At 54.2% G+C, this 21591-nt stretch overlaps 9 protein-coding genes across 9 annotated transcripts; 4 read left to right on the top strand and 5 right to left on the bottom strand.

Annotated features, from left to right (window-relative positions):
* Nucleotides 1-300: 300 nt before the first annotated feature.
* Nucleotides 301-3483, top strand: UMAG_10019 (uncharacterized protein; the record flags this gene model as incomplete). The annotated part of the gene is made up of 5 exons (XM_011388307.1): nt 301-1155; nt 1236-1417; nt 1522-1585; nt 1688-1881; nt 1941-3483. 5 exons carry the CDS (start codon nt 301-303, stop codon nt 3481-3483), a joined length of 2838 nt encoding a protein of 945 aa, XP_011386609.1.
* Nucleotides 3484-3652: 169 nt separating this feature from the next.
* On the bottom strand, nt 3653-4333 carry UMAG_00074 (uncharacterized protein; the record flags this gene model as incomplete). The annotated part of the gene is made up of 1 exon (XM_011387740.1): nt 3653-4333. The coding sequence occupies one exon, from the start codon at nt 4331-4333 to the stop codon at nt 3653-3655; it is 681 nt and encodes a 226-aa protein (XP_011386042.1).
* A 537-nt stretch (nt 4334-4870) lies between these two features.
* On the top strand, nt 4871-5479 carry UMAG_12085 (uncharacterized protein; the record flags this gene model as incomplete). The annotated part of the gene is made up of 1 exon (XM_011388525.1): nt 4871-5479. The coding sequence occupies one exon, from the start codon at nt 4871-4873 to the stop codon at nt 5477-5479; it is 609 nt and encodes a 202-aa protein (XP_011386827.1).
* Nucleotides 5480-5622: 143 nt separating this feature from the next.
* UMAG_10018 (uncharacterized protein) lies at nt 5623-7218 on the bottom strand (the record flags this gene model as incomplete). Its single annotated transcript, XM_011388306.1, has 1 exon — nt 5623-7218. One exon carries the CDS (start codon nt 7216-7218, stop codon nt 5623-5625), a length of 1596 nt encoding a protein of 531 aa, XP_011386608.1.
* Nucleotides 7219-7740: 522 nt separating this feature from the next.
* Nucleotides 7741-9222, bottom strand: UMAG_00072 (uncharacterized protein; the record flags this gene model as incomplete). The annotated part of the gene is made up of 1 exon (XM_011387739.1): nt 7741-9222. One exon carries the CDS (start codon nt 9220-9222, stop codon nt 7741-7743), a length of 1482 nt encoding a protein of 493 aa, XP_011386041.1.
* An 874-nt stretch (nt 9223-10096) lies between these two features.
* On the bottom strand, nt 10097-11242 carry UMAG_00071 (putative deoxyhypusine synthase; the record flags this gene model as incomplete). The annotated part of the gene is made up of 1 exon (XM_011387738.1): nt 10097-11242. The coding sequence occupies one exon, from the start codon at nt 11240-11242 to the stop codon at nt 10097-10099; it is 1146 nt and encodes a 381-aa protein (XP_011386040.1).
* A 949-nt stretch (nt 11243-12191) lies between these two features.
* UMAG_10017 (uncharacterized protein) lies at nt 12192-14396 on the top strand (the record flags this gene model as incomplete). The annotated part of the gene is made up of 1 exon (XM_011388305.1): nt 12192-14396. One exon carries the CDS (start codon nt 12192-12194, stop codon nt 14394-14396), a length of 2205 nt encoding a protein of 734 aa, XP_011386607.1.
* Nucleotides 14397-14565: 169 nt separating this feature from the next.
* Nucleotides 14566-18051, bottom strand: UMAG_10016 (uncharacterized protein; the record flags this gene model as incomplete). The annotated part of the gene is made up of 1 exon (XM_011388304.1): nt 14566-18051. The coding sequence occupies one exon, from the start codon at nt 18049-18051 to the stop codon at nt 14566-14568; it is 3486 nt and encodes a 1161-aa protein (XP_011386606.1).
* Nucleotides 18052-18716: 665 nt separating this feature from the next.
* UMAG_00068 (uncharacterized protein) lies at nt 18717-21314 on the top strand (the record flags this gene model as incomplete). The annotated part of the gene is made up of 1 exon (XM_011387737.1): nt 18717-21314. The coding sequence occupies one exon, from the start codon at nt 18717-18719 to the stop codon at nt 21312-21314; it is 2598 nt and encodes an 865-aa protein (XP_011386039.1).
* Between the last annotated feature and the right edge of the window lie 277 nt (nt 21315-21591).

Genomic DNA, 21591 nt, shown 5'->3' with positions numbered 1-21591 from the left:
ACGCTGAAAATCGTGAATCGTGAATCGTGAATCGTGAATCGTGAATAACCGCACATCGCACGACCCCGAACAAATTTGTGAAATGTTAGGTTGTTTGAACCGACTTGGATTATGATTCTAAGCAAAAATCGATTCGATTCAAATCGTAAATCACGAATCACAGATCACAAATCAGAAGCGTGGCAAAATCTAATCTTGAAGCATGCTCTATCCGTGATCTCGTATCCGCATCTCTTCCTACAACCACTCTGTGACTTGCTAGGCACCCTTGCAGCTGCTACAAACACAGCCTCCAAGATGATGCCGATAGCTGGGCCAAGCCGGCTGATCACAAGAGCAGCCCGCTCTGCTAGCAGAACAACTCCATCAAGCATACGATTACCCAGACAGCTGCGGCTCTTGTCGCGCTCAACTTTGTCCGCCAAACCATTGACAGCGCCAACAGAGGTATCGCCGGGCACACTTCAGCCGTACATGGCAGAGAGCGCCGCTTTAACCTCCAATCTGGCGTCGCACCAACGAGCTCGTCAAAGAATCTCGGACATCGACGCGCAGCTCGAACCACCATCCCCCTCTCACTTTCTCCGCGACCGTCATTCTCGACAGCACACCTACCTTCGCATCTCGTTGACGGAAAAGTGCAACTTACGATGCCTCTACTGCATGCCCGAAGATGGCGTACCTCTCACGCCACATGCAAATCTTCTTTCCACGTCCGAGGTCCAACGCCTTGCGACGCTCTTCGTCTCGCAAGGTGTCAACAAGATTCGATTGACAGGTGGAGAGCCCACCATTCGCTCAGATCTGCCCCAGATCGTCACCTCACTCAATACACTCAAGCAGCACGGGCTTGAGCAGATCGGCATCACCACCAACGGCATCGCACTTGGCAGGCGCAAGCTCGATACACTCGTTAACAACGGTCTCACTCATCTCAATGTCTCGTTGGACACTCTCGACCCGTTCAAATTCGAGTTCATGACGAGAAGAAGAGGCCACCAAGCTGTCATGGATTGCATCGAGAGGGCCCTCGCACTAGGTGTCTCCAGCGTCAAAATCAATGTGGTCGTCATCAAAGGTCTCAACGACACAAAGGATGTCGCTGACTTTGTGCGCTATACCAAAGACAAGCCTATCACCATCCGCTTCATCGAGGTATGTTCTTTGCCGCCCTTTTGCATTCACCGTTTGTAGCCCGTACTTACATCGACTCTTTGATGGCGGTTCCCTTGCAGTACATGCCCTTTGACGGAAACAAGTGGCAGGTCCAAAAGCTCGTGCCCTACCGTGATCTCGTCAGGACAATCCAAACAGAGTTCCCTGATTTCGAGCGTGTCACAAGCCGCGACGATCCCAACGATACCTCCAAACACTGGCATGTGCCCGGTCATCAAGGCACCGTCGGCTTCATCACCAGGTATGTCTCTCGTTCCGATTCTTGCGGCATCGTTTCTTCTTCTTCTTCGTTCGACCCGCTGACTATTCAACCAATGTTTTGACCATGACGCTTCTGCCCATTAGTATGACGGATAATTTTTGTGGTACGTGCAACAGACTCCGCGTTACTGCGGACGGCAATCTCAAGGTAAGTGTTGATCCTCTTCGATCGGTCCCACGTTGATATTTCAGGCACAACGCTGATCTCTGATCGTCTCTATCTGTCACCACTATTCTTGCTTTTCCGCAGGTCTGCCTCTTTGGCAACGCCGAAGTTAGCCTTCGTGATGCGATGCGAACCGGCTTTGGCCCCATCGCTTCTCTCAGCACAGGCTCAAATGGCGCACCCGCGACGGACGATCAGCTGTTGCAACTGATTGGAGCTGCCGTGGGTCGCAAGCATGCTAAACATGCTGGGATGCGTGATCCCACCGAGTTGGCCAAGTCGCTCAACAGGCCCATGATCACCATTGGCGGCTAAACGTGGGTCCACGTAAGCAGAGTCGGACTCTTTCACGCCGCGATCTGCATTCAGTACAGCTTGAAGCGCAGGCCTTGCTCACCTCCTCGCTCCTCTTTCTACCCTTCGAAAATTCAGGATCAAACAAGCCGAGCAGTACGAGACCTGGCGTGTTCATGAGACGCAGCAGCCTGCCTGAAGCGACAGGCTTTCACAGCAGAGTTTTGGCCATCAAAAGGGCGTTCCACTCCTCAGCAGGCAGGCAACGAGAGCATCAGTACGATCGAAATAATGAGGACGACGACAACCCTTGGGGCGATCTTGACAAGGCCTTCGAGAACCTCGCAGATAAATCTCTATACAAGCAAGTCTACCACAAGCATCCGTCTGTCGATGCCACTGCAGAACTTCCGGAACCGTCACAGGCCAAGTCAAGCGCAGCCAAGCATCCAATCTCTGAGATGGAAGAGGCCATCTTTGCTCAAGCAGGTGCTGCGGCTGTCAAAACCATGTCTCGACGATCACACATTGCAGACATGGGTGCAGTGTCAGGTGTAAGATTTTCAGATGCACCACCTTCGGTGCCATCGCGCGTCGGATTGCCAGCAAATTACGGTGGAAGCGATGATGCCTTTGGTTTGCAAGCAGCTCCAAGAACAAGTGCCAAGTGGTCCGAATACATGCAAAACAGTAGCGAGGACGATGACTCGCCTTGGTCATCACTGGATGCGTTTGTGGACAATCCCGACTCGTCGGCGCAATTTGCAGTGCCTTTGCCGCTGCAACATCAGCAGGATGTCATGCAGCTAAGCGCACAGCACTACAACCAGCAAGATCAAGTCCCGCGGCAGCAGTATCACGAGCATTCCAGCTCGCAGCAACTGAAGATCAATTCGAAAGAAGCATTCGCTGCCAACGACGATTTGCTGCGCCAACAGCTCGAACTGCAAACATATCAGACCGGATCTCTAGAAGAAGCCGAGTTCGCTCGAGCAGGTGCAGCCGCAGTAACTCAGCTGTTCAACGACGCACCTGTGCCCACTCGACCCGCTGCGGACGAACAAAACTCTCACCGATTGTCGCACATCGACCCGGCCACCGGATCGGCCTCGATGGTGGACGTATCTGCCAAGCTCTCCACGTCGCGTTCGGCTACGGCTGTAGGTCGAGTCTACATGCCTCACTCTGCCGCCATTTTGCTGCGCGCCACCGAGACGCAACAAGGCATCTCTGGAAAAGGCCCTGTGCTACACACTGCACAACTAGCAGGCATCATGGCAGCAAAGCGTACCGCCGAGTTGATCCCATTGTGCCACCCATTGCCGCTTACGCACGTCGAGGTAAAGCTCGATATCAACGCTTCCACCGAGCAGGCAGACGAGATCAGCTGGATCACGGTTGAGTGTACGGCAAGGACCGAGGGTCAGACTGGGGTCGAGATGGAAGCACTCACGGGTTGCACGCTGGCCTGCTTGACCGTGTGGGATATGGTAAAGGCGGTTGCGGGCAAGACAATGAGGATCGGTGAGATCATGGTGATCAGCAAACGTGGTGGTAAGAGCGGCGATTGGGAGCGTAGCGTTTGAGCTGTCCTAGGCCATCGAGCAGAAGTAGCAGTTCGTGGAATGATACAGTTTATCGCTGGAATCACGCTGACAGTGGTCCGTGTGTGTGTATGTGTGTGACAGAAATAGTGTGCTTGCAAGTGATACGATGGTGTAAAAGTACAGAAAAGTAGATGCCGAAAACCCTGTCTTAGGCGGAAGTACGCAATGCCTGGAAACCACCGGCTTTTCTGATGGCCCTCTTGATCTCGCCCTCGGTTTTCTGCCATAGGTTCAAGTGGCGATCTTTGGCCATGGCTTGGGTATCGTCGTCGTGCTTTTTCACCAATTCCACGAGCCATTGCGATTCCTTCTGGCTGGTGTGACGTTCTACTGGCGCTGCTTGGCTCGCGATTTGTTCTAGCTGCTGCAGCGCATCGGGATTCGATGCAGGTTGCGAGACGGGCATGAAAGTCGGTACATCGGATCGATCGGCGATGCTGCTTGGTAACGGTTTACCCCAGGCGGTTTCATCTTGATCGTGCTCGTCAGCCTCGATGATATCCACAATATTACCAGCATCATCTCGAATCACCCTCGCCATCCCCTTCCGTACCGCTGCTTGACCCTCCTTGCTCGACGATGCAGAGATACTCGATGGTGCGCGTTCAGTTCCGCCCGTATTAGGCCGAACGTCTAACGAAGGCACCAGTCCCAATCGAGCGTAGTTCTGACGCAGTGTGAGCTTGGGATCGTAGTTGTCTTTCAGAACGTCAGCCCCGTGGATGGTGGGGGCTCGTGCAAGCTTTTTCTTCATCTGCTTTTTCGCGTTCAGCGACGGTTTCAGCGTGCTACCGGAACGCGCCTTGCGACGCTGTCGTGGATTCGCCATCGTAGATAGAGTGTAGCAGCGTAAGTTACGTTGTAGTGCAAGTAGATGTAGTGGAAGCTGCTGAAAGCTGCTGAAAGCCAGTCTGTCTTATCGGAGATGTGGTGCTATTGAGAAAGAGTTCACGAGTCTAGATATGATGTGGGTCGTTGCTGCGCTGAAAATTTCCTTAGTCTCGAGCGTCATCCAAAGACGAAATTTCGGGAAAGAATTCCGCAAGTCGGAAGTCGGACGTTGATCCGAACCTAACTCGACTCTTTCGCCCGATTCTGGATTCTCATGTGGAGCTCAGGAAAGCTTTCGTGTTCGTACACGGATCTTTCTCCAAGCCTTCAGTCACAGGTTGGTTTCGGGTGGTCTCTCTCGCGTTAACCACGACGAACAAATACCGAAAGCGGACGAGGGAGCGAGCCAAGTCGAAGTTTGGCTCGAGCGTTGCCCTACTTTGCACGTTGCACATTGCACCTTGGCAAACAACATTCAGGTGCGTTTTTGACGCTGTGCAAGAGCTGCTCACTAGCTGCTCGCTAGCTGCTCGCCATGTTTTCGGTAGTGCTTCCAGGTCGTCTACCGTTGACAAACGCGCAGCAGGTGGACGAAACGCATTGCGTGTTCGCACTCGATAACGTCTCGACAATCTCGCACGTGGTGGTGTTCATGACTGGGGTCCAAGCTTTTCCCGCCGGATACTCTGCTACTGTGCACCTGCTGTGGCCTTGTGCCGCGCCGACAAGTGAGACGAATCCTACTTCAACCGCGGGCGCGTGGAAGCTGCTCGGGGCGGTGCGCAACACGAAACCGAGCGCGATATTCAAAGTGACACGTCCCGCCTCGCTTGCCACTACAGACGCTACAGCGACATTGGGGATCAGCATCGAGCCCGACGCGCTCGTCGACGAACAACTGGCTACGCTTCACCCCACTCGAGCTACCACATTCGCTCTCACACAACCAACATCAACTTGCTCCGCCCTCGAGGCTACAGCACTAAGTATCGCCCCCAAGATCGCACACAACGCTTTCGCTTACCTTAGCTCATTCGCCCCCGATTCAGCTCCACAGACGGTACCACTCCTCCAAAAGTGGTTGGAACAGTTGGAACGCAAACTTCGCGCTCAGGGTCTTGGCTTTCTCGACAAGCAAGAGTAAGCCACGATTCGTGCCTTGTAAACTTACACCAATCATCAACTCAAGCCGTTTCTTGCCACAAGCACATGCATGCTCTTTACCACATACGCCTTGGGTCTTTGTCATGAGTTCTGTGTCCGGTGTAGAAGCAACGAGCATGTGTATCAATCCATCGCCACGTGCGCTCTGGACCTTGCGCTCTCCCTGCGTCGAACAACCTCCCATTCCACCCTGAAAAACACCCAGATCCACCTACGCAGAATTTCGAGCAACTCCATACTGAACATGCCACCCTGCCACTCTACCAGATGGTGCAAGTGCGAAGACAGCTTCAAAGACCAAAAGAACCTGAGCAGCAGATCGAGCAGGATCGCACACTGATACATCCAGCCTGGAAAGAGCAGGGATGGAGACGGCCGGAGCAGACGTTCCATCGCCGAGAGTGTTCGACCATGACTTGACGCGGGTCCACTGGAGGTGTTGATCGGTGGAACGGCAAGCGAGGATGCATGCAGATTCGACGTCAAATCGGGCTTCTCGTCGGCGCGGAAATTCGACATGGGCAGAGTCTCGGCCTGCTCACCCAGAGGTAGCGGCATATAGCTCGTTCGTCTTCGATGAATGTGCGCTGCATGCTGGACTACTTGAGCCATCGAGCGCATGTTAGAAGGTTGCAACAGAGATAATCCCCAATCGTTGGTAACGTCCCACCAAAAGCTGAAGATCGAATTCACACATACCGCCAAGAACCAGAGCATGTAGCGTGTCACCCATTCTCCTTGGTGACCTCGTGGGTTTTTGTCGGCTTCGTACCATGCGCTCAGCCAAATCACAGGAAGAGCGGATGCATACTTGGCTGCATTCCACAGCGCACGCTTGTTCTTGCTTGCATTGTCGATCGTACGAGACACTACGTACTCCGAGAGACACTGTCGGAATCGAATCGCGTAAGGTAGCGAGATGAGCACAGGTACTGCGATGGATCCTTTGCCATTCCACCAGGTATGGTGCTCTTTGCGCGGCACCAGGAAGCACGCTGTCAGCCAGACGTCTCCGAGCACTTTGGCAAACGAAGTGAGGATATCAGCGAGTATCACATCGCTAAACGTGATCGGTTGCGTCAAAGAAGGCGAGAAGATGATGCATATTGATCGACCAAAGGCTTTGCGCATCGGTTTGAAGAAAAGGTTGCCCGGCCACAGAAGCGCTGCAAACGCGCCCGTCACTGTGATCGCTTGCAACGCTTGTGCGTGTCGACCCTTTGGATCGCCGATAAGACTGTCGACGTAAAACCGATACGATGCCCAGCCAAGCAACGACCAGAAGAGCTGCAACGCGCCAAACGCCAACAGCGGCCTTGCTGTCAGTACTGCTGCTGATGCCGATGCTTCCGACGACCTATTTGGCATCGGCAAGATAGCCGCGTCTCGGTTCTCGCTGGACGACAAAGCGGTGCTTGAGGAAGCGACGTTGTGATACGACCCATACTGAGTGCTTGCGCCTGTGGTGCTACGATGGAATCCGTTCGAGCTTGAAGGTATTGGACGTCTCTTTTCGGCGGCATCCGCTCTGAAGAGCGCAAACAGATCGATTCCTTTGGATTCAAGCACCAAGACGTTCATGGCGAAGAGCAACAGGCCGAGCGACGCGAGCAAAAGCACGCGGTACGGCGGTGGGAAAAACGCCGAAAACGACCAGAGCCTGTCGTCGTAGATCGGATCGTTGCCGATCGACGGTGCAGAAGTGCCGGGATCACTCATGGTCAAGGCGCAGCATCCATCGAGACGACAACAGAGACAGCCATGCGAAGAGACACCGTCGATGACCGGATGGAGGTGAGGTGCAGAGCATACACGATAATCACGAATCACCAATTGCCAACAAAGTGTTATTCTCACTCATCCATGCGCGTGACGCCTATCCGCGATCCACGATTGTCAAAGTTAACTTATGAAATCTGTCAAAATCCAATCACGAATCGGGTTGTGTATCGTGTATGTCAACACGCTCAGCGCTTACACGTTACCGTGCGTGGCTTTACAATTGTGAATCACGAATTCTTCCTGTTCTTGGCTTTAAATCATATCAAAGCGCGTAACACCCCAACATATTCACGACTGTTGCACACATTCACATCTGTCATAGCACGACTCGCAAGCAAACTGCAACGATCAGAGGCACGCACCCTTGAAGCATTTACGATGTAGCAGAGACGATGGGAGACAGAAAAGGTCCAGTTGTAGTATCAAAGAGATTTTGGCTGATACCACGTGCAATGTCGCTCAAAGAGCCAGAGCCAGAAGCGCCGCCGACGAGGCGAGCAGCGCCGAGACTGCCGTTGCAGGCGAGATCAAGTTGGAAGCACCACCGCTCGTGGATGAACCCGACTGCGAGCCCGAACCGGAAGCCGAAGCGGCCGTGCCAGACCTAGTTGCCGACCCAGAAGGCGAAGAGGATGCTCTGCTACGCGTCGCCGAAGCCCCCGCGGCCGACGATGACGAACTGGAGCCAGTGGGGTTAGCTGCGCCAAAGTCGGTACCCTGAACAAACAAAAAGTGCTGGCTGTTGGGATCGCTAAAGATGAGATAGTCTTCGTGAGCCACTCCAGAGACGTAGTTGAACTGCTGGCTCGAGGGGACGGTACCGCCGTTGGCGGATTCCAATTCGCGCTGGAAGTTTTGGCCTCGGCTGAGATGCGATGTGCCCTGGTACTGGGCTTCGCAGTGGCTGTCACCTCCCTCGTTGTCGTCGGTGCCGAGAGCGTACATGACGTTTCTACCGTAGTAGCGCGAGGCGATGCTGCTAGCGCTGCCTTGCCCGTTACCGTACGGAGGGAGGTTTTGCAGACCGTATCCCCACTCATCGGCAGTAGAGGCACAGTTGCCACCGGGATTTTGGACAGGTCGGTCCGAGGTGGGCCAGACGTACGCGCCAGGGTTACCAACAAAGTAGCTGATCTTGGAATCCTGGGCCGAGTTAGCTTTTCGAAGCATGGCATAGTGCTGGGTGAAGGAACCTCCGAGCGAATGGCCCGCAACGACGATGTGCTGCAGGTTCGGGTAGGTCGACTTGTCAAAGAACTTGTCGATGAGATCGTCGAGCGCTTCGAAAGAAGAGATGGCTTCGCCGTTGGGACCGGCCGAGTTGATACCGGTGGCCCAGCTTCCTCCGGTAAACACTAGATCGTTCGACTGAGCCGAACCGGCAGAAGCATCGTTGGTGCTAAACCAGGTGGGTGCAGCGATCAGGATCTCATCTCTGTTGATGCCCATGGTCGAGTTGACCGAGGCACAGAGCAGCGAGTTGCGCACCAGGTTGGCATACTTCCAGTAGTCGCGGGGCAAACCAGGTTGGGTGATGATGACGCGCTTGATCTGAGCCGCATTCTTGCCGCGTTCGATAATGTAGGGTTGAACGACGTTGTTGCCGACCGACAGGTCACGCATCGTGTCGAAGCCGAGCACTTGGGGCATGTCGGTCCAACCTGTTGAGAAAGATCCTCCGACGGCAGCCGAGCCGATGAAGATGGTCGGGCAACCGGCACGCTGCGAGTTGTCATCGTGACCTCCGTCGTTGTCGATGACGACGGTCTGGCCGGCAGCGTCACCTGGACGAGCGCCAGGAGCGGGGGCACCGTTCTGGTAGTCGGACTGCATGATCGAAGCAGAGCTTTGACGGTGGTGCAGCCTCGAGGTGCGGCCGGCAATGGCGGTGCCGGCAAGCGCGAGCGCCGCCGCAGCGTGGAAAGTAACTACCTTGACCATGTTGGGTTGTCAGCGTCAGTTAAGTAAGGACTGTGAACCAAAGCGAGTGGGAAGATGGTGGGAGGAGATGGACCAAGTCTCGACTTTGTAAAGCTTGCTCCAGACGCACCCGTTGCGAGGAGAGGAAAGCTGATTTGCGAAAACAACACTCACGACTCACTAACTCAGACTCGCGTGCTTTGCGGAATGCGATGTGAATTACAATATAGCAGTGGGTACAGTACAGTACAGGGTCTCTGCAGGTGCTGCTGGCAGTCAAGGTCCGAGCCACAAGGCGACAAGACAGTCAGAATGCTCGGCTGCAGAAGAGTTTGACAGAAAAGCTTTTCCAGCGTCAGGGCTGTGCAAGTTACTAGACTGGAGGATAACGGCACTGGCCAGCCAACCCCGGAGTGCAGGTGCTTGCATTTCAGCTCGGCAAGTCTGTCAATTCATGTTCAAAATTGGTTTTGTTTGCACGTCACGTTGGCCCCGGCGTGTGACGCCAGGTGTGGCTGTCAGCAAAGCACGAAGGCGAGAGAGAGAGAGAGAGAGAGAGAGAGAGTGTGTGTGTGTGTGTGTGTGTGTGTGTGTTTACTGCACGTGTCCCACAATTCGCCATTCCACAGGATCGACAAGGTAAACGACGCGCTCCGACCGTGACTTGCAGCAAAGAATTTTCCCTAACGAATTCGTGATTGAATCCATCACAGAAATCTTTGCCGACTCCAAGGTTGAAAATCGCCGATCCGACCTCACATCGTACATATTTCATCGCCGATACAGCTTTGTTGACTGATACATGTCTAGAATGCGGATAAAAGTACAAAAATGCTATGTGAGTCAAGAGTGGAAGAGACGAAGAAAGCTGTCACGTTTGGATAGTCACAGAGTGCTAGTTGGCCAACTCGCGCTCGGCCCAGTAGGCCTTAGCAAACGTCGCTGCAACAATCATGGGAAAGATGATGGTGGCGTCGCAGTACACCTTGACACTCTTACCACCGTTGGCCGCCGACTTGATCTTGCCCCAGCTCACCGCCTCGTCGGGCCTAGCGCCCGAGTCGGAGCCGTCAAACTCCTGGCCGGTATTGATGTAAACACTAAAGTCGGCTCCGTTTCGGAAGAGCATGGCATTGGCGATCTGATGCTTACATACGCCTCCTCCCAAGATGATCATGCCTGCCTTGGGTGCTTTGACGGAAAGGTCGTTCAACCTGCGAATGTCCTTGACGAGATCAATGGTAAGGCCCGGGTTCTTGTACGAGTGAAAGTAGATCATATCACCCAGGCTGCCGTCGGTGAGAGCAGGGCAGAAGACGGGAATTTGGTTCTTGGCCGCCCAGTAGAGGATGCTGCTCTCGTCGTTGATTTCCTTGCCCAGTCGTTCGATGACGCGGCTGGGTGACCATGCATGGGAGACATTGTCGCCTTGCTCTGCTCGCATGGCATCTAGAATCGGCATGACCCAGTCTTCAAACTTGCAGTAGTTGTCGTTGGGAACCAGCAAGTTGCCGATACGGTTAAGGCCCTGCTTACGTAGTGTGGCGCCATCGAGCGCAAAGTCGCCGAGGTATGTAGGGCCGAGACACTTGATCAGATCCTCTTCGATGCCTCCTGCTGTTGTGACCAGTGCCGACACCATCTTGTTCTTGACGAGAAACTTGATCACCTCTCTCAGTCCCGACGAAACCAGATTGGACGTAAAGCCGAGAAAGATGCGACATTGTGTGTTTTGTGCATCGCTCAGGCTCGGCTTGTCCGCGTCCTCAGAAGCGAGGTAGGCAGCATCGTTCGAGAGACGCCATTGTCGCATCTCTTGGACAATCTCGATGGCTTTCGAGACGCTGCTTGCCTGAAATCCCACTTTGGACATGCTTTCGAGCAATCTGAGCAGATCATTTGGATCTTGATGCTCGAAATCCGGTCCCACCACCTGAGGTGTGTCGGCAGGCAGCGGTTGCGATTGGACAAACACGGCCGCCTGCGCCGAAGCTACCGAGCCGTTCGCACCGGTTTCTGCTGCACCTCCTGTGGTCGACATTGTGAATGCGGAGGAGAATCCTACCAGCAATCGTAGGTGAGTCGAGTCAAGGTGGAAGGTTGTAGTTTTGGTCGGACTACTTGGTTGCTTTGCAAATAACCGTCGGTAGGGAATGCAACCCTCGTGCAGCAAGCATATTTGTGATGAGAGACCCCGAAACAACAAAAATCCAAAGCGTCAAGTAACAAATTTCATGATTCGTAGATTCACGATCACGAGCTAACTCACGACTTACGAGCCAAGCGGAAAGGGCAAGCCGCTTCATTGTTAGATCTGTATCATCCAGATTCAATCGAAACCCACGCCCCCAGTCACGAGTCGTGAGTCTGAATCACGAATCACGAATCGTGTATCGCAAATCGTAAAATAATCACGAATCGTGAATCGTGACCACGGAATGTCTGTCACCTTCGGTGCTTGGGTGTTACTCGTGACTAATTCCACGTGACCTGCTACTGGAACGCCGCCTTTGGGACCCACAACGGACAGCCTGACGGAATCAATCACAAAAAATAATAAAATAAAAGAAGGACCCCAATACGAGACAAGAGAGAAAAGTGAACTGGCCTGACTGCTCATATGCATAAGGAACATCCGTCACGCCTGGTGGCTCAAAATGTTGAAATCGTGAATCACGAATCACTCGTGACTGATATAAATATCCTCGCGCTGACGTGACATCCTAACTTGGAGGTGGTGTGCTGATGCGCTGCGCTGTGCTACGTTGTGCTGTGCTTCTATTCTCGCTCTGACTCTTTCGACTTTGCTTTCCCTCCTTCCATCGTCCCATCACGTCCACAAGCGCGTCTCAACACCCGCTGGATAGCACCATGTCGTTCGCTCGGTCCTAAGATCTGCAAGCCACGCTCGTCTCTGTCCTTTCGACCTGATCTTACCTGGGGGCCCACGTATAGTCTGGCATCTCCCTGTCCTCGTGCTTCTGGACGACATGTCGTTCGTACGCGCACTGGCCATCAACTTTGGCAGGGTTGCCACCTTCATTCAGGTCCTCTTCTACCTTCCGCTCGCTCTCGACATTGCTGGTCAGGATGCGTTTCTGGCACTCTCTGCATCTCTAGCCTCGTACTATCTCTTCCTATCCACCGTACGTCTATTGACGCGAGCAACGAGGCTTGCCTGGATCGGTCAGACGCTCGCCGTCTTCCAGTTCATCGTCATTCCTGCCTGCCTTTTGGTATGCTTCAATGTCTACTCTCCGCCTTCGGCAACCATCTTCCCACCACGTCGACCCGACAGCCAGGACAAGACGCCGAGCGAAGCCATCAGCAGTTTGTTCTCGCGCAGTCACGCCACAGCATCGCTCGATTCGCTTGATTCGCAACTCTTGCAGTCGCTCACCGGATTCAATTCACTCGATCGAATCGTCTCTGCTTCAGTCGCATTTTTCTTTTGGCTGGCTCGACGCGTACCGGGCTGCTGGCACACGCTGCTCCGCATTTCAAGCCCCCTGTTCAGCCTGCTCGAAGGTGTTGCGTCTCTTCTCGTCATCCAGTCACTGGCTTCCACATCACGATGGATCATCGCGTCTTCACTGGCCAATCCTTCGCCTCGATACCAGCACACGTCCTCGACTGCAACCCCTTCAGCAAGAGGCGCCGCATGGATGTCCAACACCTTTATCATGCGATCGCTCGCATCCATCGGATTTGGCGCGAGTGAAGTCTGGCAGATCTTCTTCCTGCTAGTATCCGCGACCATCTATGTCACCGCCGCCTTTGCGCTCTACGTCTCCTTTGACGGTGCCACCAAGGAGCGCCCCGGCACCGCAGCCGCTATCGCCACTTCGGTCACATCTACTCTTTGGCTCACCGCGATCGCCTTTGCCATCCGTAAGGGCAACGTCATCGAAACCTCACTCATGTTTGCCTACGTCGTCTTCAACATTTATCAACTCGGCCCAAGTCTTTCCTTCACCCCAGACCCCATCTCGCTCATCCGGAGCTTCAAAGTGAATACTCACGGACAGGCGTTTGTCGACAAGCTACCACGCTCATTACAAGCACCCTTGACCAGCAAGATCCTTCGTGCGGCAAGTGGCCTGCTCCAAGTGATTGCGCATTGGCTAGGTCATTCGGTAGACTTTCTCCATGCTGCAGGCGCGGCGTTACCAAAGTCAGTCATCGTCAGCTTGATCTACCGCTTAATGGTCTTGTATGCTGCCAGTCGGATCTTGCCCATGTTGAAGGGGAGTGTTGCGCCTCCGCACACCGAGGATGGCATGCACAGCACAGCTCGTTGGGGTCGTGCACGCGCCAACAGCTACGGTGATGAATCCGATGGTACTACCACCACCAGCAGTGAATCCTCAGCGTCGTCTTTCGTAGGCACCGAAGTCGAGGAATTGGAAGAAGAAGTGTGGGACGAAGATGAAGGACGCTGGATTTTGCAAAGGCGACGATTGAGGAGACGCAGGAGAAGAAAGACCCCGTTGGATGGCGACCTGGAAGAGGACAGTAGCAGCACTGGCGGTAGCAGTGGCGACAAGTATTCCGAGGATGATAGTGGGATAGCGTACATAGAGGAAACGTCGTTGGCGGATGAATTAAAGGAGCCGATGAGTTTGGCGGATACCTTGAAGAGTCCACCGCCGAGGAAAAGCTTGCGTGGAGGGTCGAGAGGAAAGCGTGGACAACAAAGGCGCGAGAATTCGAGCAGGAAGAAAGCAGGACATGGACATGCCAGTGACCAAAAACATGCCTCAAAAGCCGACGGTGACGCCACTGCTGATTCCGTACCTTGGATAACAGCTGAGAGCTCAACGTCGACCACGGCTCGTAAAAGACCTAATCTCTCACGGCAACCCTCGGAATCACGACGACACAAAAGACCGAGACCTCCGTCGAGTCCACCCTCGATCGCCACAACGTCCACTTGCTCGTCACCATTCCATCCACCTGCACAAGCTGAGACGTTCACGAGTATCATCTCGATCCTGGTCTCCTACTCGCGCCTAATCCTGATCGCTGTCTACAGCCACCTGCTGCTACTCGATCAAGCCAACCAGATTTACTGGCGCTTTCTAACCGTAGGTCTCACACTCGTACTCTGGGGCCTAGAAATCACCATTTCAAAAGAGGACGACGTTGGTGTGGGTGGAGTAGGCGACTTGGGAGCTGCCGCTGCAAAGGCTTAGATCAATCAGATCCGTGATACCCTGTCAAGTTGTATAACGGTACTTGCGCTAGCAATGCATGATGCTGTTGAAATCACATGCGAATCCAGAGTGCAGTGCGTGAGATTCGCCAAAACCCAGAGCCGGTATCCTCTGCACGAGTCTTGACGGTCGCGTAGCTGTGACCAAGTTACGCCAAGCCGGTTAAACGATCCCAGTCCAACTGCAAGCTGAAGTACTCGGACCAGTAATTGGCGAGATCTTTGTGATTCATGTCTTTCGTGTTGGCATCGTGCTGTGGTGCTGACGCAGAGGTTGCTTCGGCGGCTCTGTATCTGTCCTTGTCGGTGATTGGTGCACCTGGAACGCTTGGTACACCAGTCTCATTCTGCAGTGCACTATTCTGTACGAGACCAGTGGCAGTCGAGTTCAACATGCCAGTAGCTCGCTCAGACGCTCGAGGTGAAGCGGAAGCACTTGGGCGAGGCGCACTGTTGCTACTGCTCGCCTCGTGACTGAACGAACAAGATGGATCTGGAATGAACGGATCGTAGCAGAACGATTGTTTGGGTGCACCCACCGCCGAATTGTCCTGATGATCGTACGTGTTGTTGAACAGTGTCACCAGAGGAACGCTGGCAAGCGAGCGCGTCAGTGGTGATCCAGACGAAGCCGCCGGTGCACCAGCAAACGCACTAGGAGGCTCGCTAAACGGTGCAGCCAAGTCATTCGAAATCGTGCTTGTACCGCCAATCGGCGTAGTGTTCATCATCGACTGCGTGCCCGTGGTGGGTGACATGAACGACAAGTTGAACAGTGGCGGTAGGAAGGCAGATTGCGAGTTGAACGCCATCTGCGATGTGTCGACATTGCCAACCGCAGGCGTATGTATGAGGTTCGACGATGGCGTCGCAGCCATAGTCGCCTCAGCAGCAAGCTCCGATACAGCAGCAGCGTTGTTGTCCGAACCTGTCACTTCTCCATCCTGCGCATGTCCACTGACATTGCCGAAACCGTTAGCGTGAGCCATCGGTGAAGTGCCAAGATCCGAAATTCCAATTGCTGCTGGCTGCTGTAACTGCGAACTTCTGACCGCCATACTCGCAGCTTCCGGAGTCTCTCTCGCTGCTACTGCCAACTTGCGCAACACTCTCAGTCCCGGTTTGGCCATCTTGAGACCCGTCCACTTTTCTGGCATCCTGTCGAAAAACTCGGTCAGGATCGCCAAATCCTCCAAAGCCGATTCGGCATGCTTACTCTGCGGATGAACAAAGACGATGTACGCTCCAGCGATCGCAGCTTGATAGGTGTAGTAGGCGATCTTCCAGAACATAGTCGCGCGTGCTCGGCCCAAGAGATCGATCATGGTCGTCTGCGCCCTCGTTATACGCCGAAGTGCTTGAGCACAGATGTGGAGCGACACTTGATTGAGTTGACCTGCCCCCACTTTGGCTGCGTTGTCCGACGTACTGCTGCCATCCGCCTTGCTACTTAGAGCGTCGGCATCTACATCAGCGTTGGGAAACAGATTCGATCGATGTAGCGAGAGAATCATGTAAAAAACCTCGACCGCAAGGTTACCGCTCTGATGCACCTCCATGAGTCCCTTGGTCTTGATATCGACGCCTGCAGTGCGGTAGTTGTGTAGAGCATCTCTATCCGTACCCATGTCCGAGCCGAGCAGGTCGATGCGCCCTATATCAGGCCGGTAACGGTCGGGAACTTTCATGTACCACTCCAGAACCTTTTCGGTAAAGTCGATCACCTTGGCCTGACTCCAGCTACGATCCTGGTTCTCGTCGAGGTAGATTCGGGCCAATTGGCTAAACTCGCACTGCAGAACCGCATAAGTGATAGAGGCGGACGGGTCGCCGCTGCTCCTGTTGCCAGGAAAGCGGCAGCTGAAGCGTGTGATGCCTAGTGGACGACCAAAGATACTAGAGAGGATGACATCCTGGTGGACGACAGCCCACCAGAGCCGACGTCGGATGTCGACCTCCACCGGATCCCAGTCAGGCTTGATCTTGTACGGATCGACGTGGAGTCCGATCGACTGCGCTTGGCGGGCGACCGAGCCGAGAAGCGGCCAGAAGGAGGCAGCGCGCTCCGTGTTGAGCAAGTAGGCTCCAATGAGGAGCTGAGAATGGATTGTCTGCAGGGTAGGTGCGGAGAGGAACGAGCATAGACGCAGCGATTGGTATGCAGCGGAGAGAAAGAGATCCGAGACCATAGCAAACGATCTCACGTTGGCAGTCACTGGCTGAGATGCATCAGTTTTGTCTGGCTGGTTGTTTGACAAGGTTTCAGCGTGTGCAAGCGGTGAGGCGGCTCTGCTGGCATGACGGCTGTGCTGCTGAGATGCTTCGCCAATGATAAAAGCGTCCAACATGTGCACCTTATGGTCAAGACCGACGGATGTGCTCTCGAGGTCGCAATTCTTGCCATGAGCACAGATCATCAGAAAGACAGCGAACCAGGGCAGCGAGACCTGCGCCTGTTGCTTACGCGACATTCTCGAGAAGGCTTTTGCGTGATCGATGGCGGTGGGTATGGTGAGGGCGGGGCACATGGCGGAAAAGTGACAAACAAACGAGGCGCAGATATTGTCAAACTCGTCCGGCCGGGGAAAGAATGGCAGAACCTCGTCGATGAATGCTGTTCCTGAACTCCAGATGGTGGCAAACGGGAATGTGTCGCGAGATGGGTCAAGAACACTGTTGAAGGCGGACTGCATATCTCTACGTGCCAAGGTCTCATGAATGTTGGAGCTAATCTTGCCGGCATGCGTACGTGACGAGCCAGCAGTGCCAGCGGCTACCTTGTGGAGGACCTTGTCTCCGGAAGAGGTGTCACCGTAGTACATGTGTGTGCCGTTGATGTTTTTAGGCGAGTCGAGCTCGTTGGCACTGAGGTGAGATGTGCGGCGCTCGAACTGGGCTTTGTACACGGGAGATGAGGAGGTGGTGTTTGTAAAGCGATCCGCTGGAGACGAGGTGGAACTGCTGGGTACGATGCCGCTGGGTCGTGTCGTTTCATTGGAAGTAGAGTGAGATGAATGAGGAAGCAAAGCCTGAGAGGAAGAGGACGCGTGTGAAGCAGGAGTCGACCAGTGAAGAATGCGGGACTTGGCAGCGTTTGAGTGGGCATCCTGATGTTGAGGCCCAGCGATCTCGACAAGCATCTGCAAACCACGAGCCGCATTCATGTCGTTGGGGCTGATGTGAGAGTAATGATCATCGGTTGCTATGGAAGGGCGATGCTGAGAAGGCTGCTGGTAGCGGGAAGAGGATGCCGAGGTAGACTGCTGCATGCCAAGAAGTCGCTGGAGACGACGACACTCGTTGCGGGCCTCTTCGAGCTGTTTCTGCAGTGCATCCAGCGGACGCAAATCTTGGAACGACTTATCATCATCGTCGTCGTCGTCGTCCGAGTAGTCGAATGCGCCCGTCTGCCTAGATAGACGCGATGCAGGCGGCTGAGGAAGACGAGAATCATAGCTGCAGTCGTTGGATTGACCCGACCGGACGCATCGGCCGCAGGCAGGTCGACCACGATCACAAGCACGCTTGCCCTTGAGACATGGGAGGCACGATTTGGGAATCCGCAGCCGTTTGCGCTTTGCCGGTTGACCGTCGTCGTGCGTGTCGGCTTTGGTATCGTCACTTTCGGCAGGCATGATAGACGTAGCGAAGGGCAAGGTCAACGAGTAAATCGAGAGAAACAAGCCGGTGATAGAAGAAAAGCAAGCTGATCAGGGTGTTTGTCGAGTGAATTACCAATCACCTCATACTTGGAAATCGCGCGACAAGCACACGTGACAGCCCTCTGTGACGGTTAACGAGATTTGGTTAGAGGTTAACTTCTGATTAGTAACGGTTGGTGATGGCAATCGATAATCTCAGCGGGCGGTGTATAGTCAAAGTCTCCTTTCACCTTGAGAGGCTGTTTGTAACTGCGTGAGGATGGGTGGTTGGTGGTCGAGAAGTTTTGACGTTGGACGCTGTTACACCTGAACCGGCTGCGGGCAGATTCGTTTACCGGCTTGAGGCTACGGTTAGAGTGGATCAAGCGACTATGGCGGATCGGGCGCAACGCCCATCGCCGATATCCCAAAGAGCAGCTTCAGCGTGCACGTGGCGTGGCGTGGGTTGGGTTGGGTTCGAGGTTTGTGGTTCCCGATTAAGTCATATATTTATTCTATAATTTATGTGAGTCGTGAGTTGTGTACAAGATTTTTGACACCGATTCGTGATTTGCATTCGTGATTGAGATCGACTTGCTGTCCTTGCTTTAACGCCTTACTACGTTCATCTGACAAGAGCAGGCACGGTGATATCCAGCATGTCCGCGCCGTCTTCGGTGGCGCCGCTTGGAAACTCTCGTTCAGCTCGCGCTGCAAGCCAGCAGAGCCACACTGGCGCCGAACTCTCAACTGCTGCATCTTCGCCTTCATGGTCAACGCTGCAAGTACGTCAAGGCCAAGCAGATCAACTAGCACGCTCCCAAGAAACCCCATCCCCTTCTTCGTCTAAGCCAGTATCGCCTCCAACTTGGACAGCTCCCTCTTCTTCTGAGGCTACTTCTTCGTCTCCACTTGGTTGCAACAATAGAGAGGCTCTTTCCACTTGCTCGCCGCTTCGTCAACGCACTGTCAAGGGCAAAATCCCTGCGCTCAACGGCGCAAAGGCGGACGACGATGACGATCTGCACCTGCTTGGACCGCCCTCTTTCGCCGAGTCCCAGTTTGCTACTATCATTCGTCGACAGAGAAAAAGAAGAGTCGTCTCGCCCACCAGCAATTTCCAACTGGACGGTATCGCTTCTGTTCTCGACCTCGAGGCATCCACTACTCCAGATGCAACAACCTCCAAGCAGAATGCCACTAGTGATTCTTTCAAAGCGAATGAGGCTTTCGTAGCCGAATCTGGCTGGAGCCATGCGCTCCGCCGAGGGGAGCTCAAAGCCACTGCATCTCTGTATCCAGACGCGCCTAAAACCACACTTACCTCGGACCGCCAAGATCCGCTCATGACCATCCATCGAGGGTGGGAATTCGCTGGCTGGGGCTCGATATCGCTTCTCGAGCTTCCTCCATCCGCCTTGGAGCCAGCCACAGCGAGTACCGCCGCTGCGGCCGCACCACCACGTCTTCAACTAGGCCAGTGGAAGGCTTCGGCGATCGCCGGAAATGCCGTCACTGGCTCAGTCTTCTACGCACTGCCAGCTGTGGTGGCGGTGTCGTCGGTCCTATCGCCGATTTCGATCCTGATTGCCTGTCTTCTGCTGTATCCCTTTCGTCCTATCATCTGTGAGCTCGCCTCGGCTCTTTCGGCAAGCAACGCGGGCAATTACTCGTACTTGACCAACATCTCAACCAAACTGGTAGCTGTGCTCGCTGCGGCCATCACCCTTCTCGATGCTGTGGCGACTGGCGCGGTTAGCGCTGGTACAGCAAGTGCCTACATCCAAGGCGAGACGCTCACCGGTCACGCTCATGTCGATGGTCGCGTCATCTCGATCCTTCTTCTTGTCGGCCTCGCTGCGCTATGCTTGCTCGGCATGCGTGACTCGAGCAGCGTGGCTCTCGGCATGTTTTTGCTGCACGTTGTCACCATGTCCATGCTGATCATTGCTGGAATCGTAGCCTGGATCCGCTCGGGCAATTCGCTTCTGCATGAGAACTGGGCGATTGGTATGGCTGCGCTTCGTGCGCCATCCACTGGCAAAGGAGTGGCACGCGCCGTGTTCGACGGCGTCTGCGTCGCGTTTGTGGGACTGACGGGGTTCGAGTGCAGTCCATCCTACATCAACCAGGTCAAGCCGGGCGAGTTTCCCAAGGCGCTGCGAAATTTGCACATCATCGTCTTGCTTACCGAAGCGCCGCTCATGCTGCTTGTGCTTGCGCTTGTTCCCATGGATTCCATTCTCAGTGGCGCCAATGTGCTCGCATTGCTCGGACAGGTGGCTGGAAGAGGTGCTTGGCTCAAGATCTTTGTCGTGATCGACGCCTGCTTGGTTCTCTGCGGAGGTATCATCACTGGCATTGTTGCATTTTGCGGTCTGATCGATACGTTGTGCGACGACAGGGTCGTGCCTCGGGTGCTGCAACGCAGGCTGCCCAAGACGGCCGCCACGTACCCATCGATTGCGCTGTTTCTTATGCTTACCGTGGTGATGAGCGCCACTTGCAACTTTAGTTTGACGACGCTATCTTCGGTGTTTAGCGTCTCTTTTCTGTGCGTTATGACGCTGTTTGGAGTTTCGCTCGTTTTGCTCAAGTATGCTAGACCTTTGTTGCCACGGTCGCCTATCGCCAGCCTGACAACTGTGCTGCTAGGGATCGGCATTGGCATTACGGCCATGGCGGGTAATTTCGCGCTCTCGCCTGTCATCATTGTACAGACATTGGTCTACTTTGTGGCCATGGCGGTGATGCTCATTGCGCTAGCTCGGAGGGTGGATTTGGCCCGAGTCGCACTCTGGCTCGTCGAGCATCAGCGTTTTTCGTCGTTTGGGCTCGTTTCGTCCAAACTCGAAAAACAGCTCATCGGCTGGATCCGGAGCGAACGCAGCCATCCAGTCATTTACTTTACCAAATCGGACGACATTTCGGTGCTTGCTAACGCATTGTACTACATCGAGCAGAACGAGCCGACGTCCAAGTGTAAGCTGGTACACTGCTACAAGTCTATCGATGCCATCCCAGAGCAGCTCGACGAGACTTTTCAACTGGTTGATGAAATCTTTCCTACCGTCACGGTGGATCTGGTGTTCGTGGAAGCGCCTTTTACGCCGCAGGTGGTTGGTGCCATTACTGATCGGCTGGGCGTTCCGATTTCACGATCTTTCATCTCGTGCCCAAGCGGCCGTGGCGCGCTGGTCGGGTCACAATATCCACTGTGTGACTATGGCGGGCTACGCATCATTCTGCCTGGATAGTATGTCGTGGTGACATTGCAGCAGTCTCTCCACTATGCAGCAGAACCCCTCTCCTTTGTTTGACGTCTGATGTGCCAGACGCGAGGCCGCCATTCCTCTAGACGGTGAACGCTCAACTTTTGCCAAAGCATTGCTCCGTTGTTTGCATTTGATACCCGACACCCAAAACACTGTCAACATTGCATCTCTATCACCTCTTTCTCATGTGTGTATTGTATATTGTACCTCAGGCGTCGAAAGCATCAATACATGCGATGGTGAGTGGTCAAGAATCCCT

Source organism: Mycosarcoma maydis, chromosome 1 (genome assembly GCF_000328475.2).
Source record: "Mycosarcoma maydis chromosome 1, whole genome shotgun sequence".
NCBI classification, from domain to species: Eukaryota; Fungi; Basidiomycota; class Ustilaginomycetes; order Ustilaginales; genus Mycosarcoma; species Mycosarcoma maydis.
Note: the sequence above shows the minus strand (reverse complement) of the source record. Positions and strands in the feature narration are given on the sequence as shown.